Genomic DNA, 4,829 nt, shown 5'->3' with positions numbered 1-4,829 from the left:
GGAAAATCAAGTAAATAACGTATTTGTCCCAAACATTATGGAGGGAACTGTATACAAAATCGAGGTAACTGAGGTCAGATTGGGCTGGTATGTGAGATATTTTATGAAACTTACACGCCATCTGTTGGTAGTACAAAGAAAATTATACTAAAGAAACTTGTGGAAATCCTCAAGTTACCATAATATTATACAAGTGATAAAATATTATAAGCTAAAATTATTAAAATCCTCATACATCAAGCTCCCCAGGAATATCTGATGAAACTTGATCTCTCCAAAAGACTAACTAATTGGATTAATTTCTCACTTTTTCCTCCTTATTCACTCTCATACACAAACGCACACACGCACAGTGTATAGTTGATGAAAAGGGCAAGGTGAACATCTTTATTCAGTCATTTCAGTTGTACCTTTTCCAAACATTCCTCAAACACTGGTGAACATCTGCTGTGTAGGCATCAGGTTCTCTAAGTGACAATTGTCTTCCCTTAGATACCTTCATTAAGTACAGATTCATCAATATTCAAATCTTTCAGTCTATTTCACTTCAAGCATGACATAAAGAGTACAACTTCTTTCATGGTGTTTTGTAGGAAATATTAGCAAAATATGCCGTGCTTTAAAACATGTGTTAGTTGCATATACTAGGCTATAGTGTATGGATAAAGCTGTGAACCATACACTGTGCAGCTGAGAAATTGAGTGTTTCGGCTTGTCTACAAAAACACTATACTAGAATATGTATACAATCAGAAACATTATTCAAAGCTTATTGAAAAATGTACATGAGCTGACTATAATTCAAAGAGGGAAAAGAACATATAATAAAAAATTGTGGACCTTGGGCTTGTTGCCCAACAGAGCAACAATTGTATTTAAGGGGGGAAAATATGTTTTCAATGTGACACTTCTTTCTGCCAGACTACATAATCGTGGCAAGCTGTAACTTAATTTGGGTGGGATCTATTTTTTCTAGATGCCACAGTCATTGGATTTAACATTTTTATTTTTTTCCAAAGCTTTGAAGAGCTGGTAAATTATACCATATAATTACTTATTAGGGTGATAATGTCCATGTTTTCTTTCCCTTCCCTTCTCTTCAGTCTGACATCCGGCAAACGCCACTAGAGCATAGTTTCTGCACCTGCCTTCATTACGTATGAAGAGAGCACAAAGGAGGAGTCAGAGCATGGATATGATCCCTTCTTCCCTTCCACTCCTGGTGAGGAATGAGGCCGACACACTGACAGAGAGAAGCAGTGCACTTGCTGAGGAAATCCTATTTCCACACCAGCCTTTTGTTGGAACCCTTTATCTACTCTCTACTCTCTGTCAGCTGCCATTGCATCACCTCACGGTAATACTAGTTGGTAAAAGAGCACTTTACCCTTGGGTTGAGGTTTAAAAAGTTGGAAATGTAGCAGGACAATGGCCTTGCTTACAGCTGCTCTCAGCCTCACCCCTCAATGCCCGTGGGTCAGTCTCATTTGTCTGGCTGAGGCTGCAGTCAGTCTGCGGGGGGCAAACGTCACTGTCAAGTCTCCCTGATCTGATTAGTGGAGTCCCCCACTGACCCGTGTCACTGTCAGGAGGCTGGAAGTGCCTCGTCACAGTGTCAGAGAGCAACCTCGTCGTCAAAGAACCTTCGTCAGTGTCAGAATCAACTGGTCTTCGGACTGGCCTGGTTTTCAGAGTCTGAGTACTGTCAGCTGTACTTGCACTTGGCTCTCGCTTTCACTCAGGGCCCCTGCATCACTAACCCTGCCTCTGCTCTTTGGCGCGTCTGTCCATGCTGCAACTGGTCGTGCATGGCCTGTTGACCCACATGCTCCTGGCCTAAATGAAAGGGCTGCTGTTGATGTTGTTGTTTCTCCTCATTCTCAAAGCGAGAGGCTACATGACCCTGCCCATGCCCCTCCCTCCTGTCACCATGGTGACTGTGCCCCTTTCTATCCCCCATACTGCCGTGGTGGCCATGCCCTTGCCCGACCCCATGGTGATGGTGATGGTGGTGCTGGTGTCTGGTATATGGAGTCTCCGCACCCTCAGGATTGGCCTCCACTGTCCTGTTACACTCTGCTGGAAACTCAATGCTCTAGGAGACAGAGAGTAGAAGAGTGTCAGTTTTAGCAATGTGCGAGTGTGTGTGCGCGCTTGTGTGCGTGTGTATGACCTACCTCATATCTGCAGTCCCCACAGACGCGTTTGCAGTATGTATCCTTAATGGCATTTTCTACATAGGGGGTCCCCAGAATGGAATAGGGGAGGGATATGTGATAGCTGAGACGGCCACACCTGGAAGACAGGAAGCAGGAAAATTCGAGATTAGAGGGGGTTTCTATTATCTTGACTTTGAAAACTGAAAGGCTGACCGCGTCGCTATGTACACTTTCACAATGTCTGAAGTTCTGTTCTATTATATCTTATTCCGTTCTATCCATTGGTTTTGTTATCTTCAGACTGCATGCAGAGTATGGCAACAGCTGTGTTGACAGACCGGTGAAAATAGCATTGGTCAACATGATCACATTCATACCCTGACTATTATGCTAGGCAAAATCATTCATGCTCAAATGGATCAAAGGGATCAACCAAAAATGAATTGACCTATCATAGATAAGGAAGTCATCCTTTTCTCCTGCCAGCGCCTGCCACACATCTGCCTGGTTGGGCTCCTGCTGGTACAGGGTGATGTTCTCCGACAACCTTTTCCGCAGCAGGTTGTGTAGTCTCTGTGATTGCTCCCCCTGGTGGTTCACCACCATATAGGTGATGTTCTCCAAACCCTGACGTTCCAATGTCTGGCGCAGCCCATCCATGCTACTCCCAGGAATGAGAGAAGGGCATATTCAAATTCAGATAATAAGGCAGGGGAGAGGAAAATAATACGGTATGATGATGATTCATGTTACAAGTCTTCTAACATGCATTTTATTTTGACTTTGTAACACTTTGTAGCACTCTTGTCAACATGGTGGACAACATACCTTGATGCCTGCACCAAACAGAATAATCAGCTGGCCTGTAATAGAGCCACCACTGTCACCTGGCCCATTGCATCCTTCATTGGCTCCACCTCACCAATCTTCCAATCTGGTGGAGGTTTACAGCGTGTCCCCTCCCCCTGACTCTCTGCCTCGCCCCCAGGGAGCAGGCAGAGAGCCAAGAGAAGGTTCAGCCACACCCACATGGCTGAGAGTTAACCGCTGGCTCGAACAGCTGACCCCAGAAAGGAATTGAAGCAAAGGGAGGAAAGAAGGAGGATGAGGGGGAGGGGTACAAGAGTATAAGGGAAAGTAAAGTCAAACATGCAGCATGAAAGTGGAATGAACATTTGGGTGAAGGTTTGACCTAATTTCCACATGACAATTTACACCTTCTCCTTTCACTAAGACTTGACAAGACAAACAAATGTGTCTTCGAGGGTTTATCCAAATCAGGAAAATGCAGCATTCATTTTATTTTTCAGGGTATGTAGGCCTATTCAGTTTAGGTTTGATCAGTCTGCATTATAACAATCTTTAAGTGTAAAAGTCTGCAAACCAATTGTTTTCCAAACTAATACTTCCCATTCATACTAACTCTAATTCTACTAAAGGATTTTTAAAATCATATTCAAACAAGTTGGAGAAGAGCTGTATATTTTCTAATTAAACTTATTCTTATTTCTCATCAAACTTGTGAGTATAAGAAATTATGAATCCTTTAATTGTCCATATCCTCAAGCAATCATACATGCCTTTTGGGCCGAGTCTACCAAAAGCAGAAAATGTACTACACAATTAAACTAGTTAGATTGATCAAACAAGATGAAAACTAATCCTAGCATGCATAGTAAAGTAACTGTCGAACAATGTTATTACTTACAAAGTAGTCAGTTTGCGTTCCTCTACTCTGTTCCTTCTTGAAGCAGCTATTCCAACAAAAACAACCCCAAACCTCTGCTCCCCCCTTTTTATACCACGCCTGTTGTTTTCCTGATAGAAAAAGGAGGACAAAGTTCAGCATGGTGTCTGTGTTTCTGCTGACTCTTGCACTTGTTCACTTAGTTATAGCTCACTTATTTGTGTAACTCAGTATATATGATTTTTTCTACAGACATTACTAACCACACTGTACGTTTTGTTTGCAAGGTGGCAACAATATTCAGACAATTGCACAATAAAATATGTTAACTATCAAGTGAACCCGTTTCCATGTAAATTTTATCGCACCATATCTTGTTTGTTTTACTCTTCTGCATGAGTTGGATGGATCAGTATCATTCCTCTAAGACATTGTGTCTCCCACAGAATAGCTAGGTCCAGGCTAACTGACTTAAAAACTGAGCCTTGGACCAGAATTTCTTATCAAATGATTTGAAAAACTGAATCTTTAGGAAAAATGTAATTACAGTACAATCATTACAGAACACATATACACATTTGAGCTGTTATTGCTCAGCATCACTGCATGCAAGGACAAAGTACAATCTAGAAACCTGTGCATATGAAAACCCAAGGTCCAGTGTTTAGTGATCCTTAGGAGGCAAAGTCAATTGATAGTTAACTGTCTACAGAACATTACTGATTACAATCCTGATATTGTGTAAGCATGATTTTTGAACCTATAACTAACCCATTTCAAATCAAACGGAGACCAGATTCTGTGTGTGGGGCCTACAGAACAAGTTTTATTGGAAATTACTCTATGTAACAATGCATATTAGTGAATAGTGAATACATGATGTATTGATGTTTGACATGGGCGAAGTGAAATACCCTGACAGATTCTCGACTTACTTAACCCTTGTGTTATCTTCGGGTCATTGTGACCCTTCAGTCATTGTG

General features: G+C 41.9%; 1 protein-coding gene across 1 annotated transcript; it reads right to left on the bottom strand.

Annotated features, from left to right (window-relative positions):
* Positions 1-1,585: 1,585 nt before the first annotated feature.
* Positions 1,586-3,957, bottom strand: selenop (selenoprotein P). Its single transcript, XM_067231484.1, has 5 exons — positions 3,868-3,957; positions 2,988-3,219; positions 2,608-2,820; positions 2,178-2,295; positions 1,586-2,095 (listed from the first exon to the last, which is right to left on the bottom strand). The coding sequence occupies exons 2-5, from the start codon at positions 3,188-3,190 to the stop codon at positions 1,586-1,588; spliced, it is 1,044 nt and encodes a 347-aa protein (XP_067087585.1). The 5' UTR covers positions 3,191-3,219; positions 3,868-3,957.
* Positions 3,958-4,829: the final 872 nt, after the last annotated feature.

This window comes from Osmerus mordax, chromosome 28 (genome assembly GCF_038355195.1).
Source record: "Osmerus mordax isolate fOsmMor3 chromosome 28, fOsmMor3.pri, whole genome shotgun sequence".
NCBI classification, from domain to species: Eukaryota; Metazoa; Chordata; class Actinopteri; order Osmeriformes; family Osmeridae; genus Osmerus; species Osmerus mordax.
This window is presented reverse-complemented; position numbering and strand designations above follow the sequence as displayed.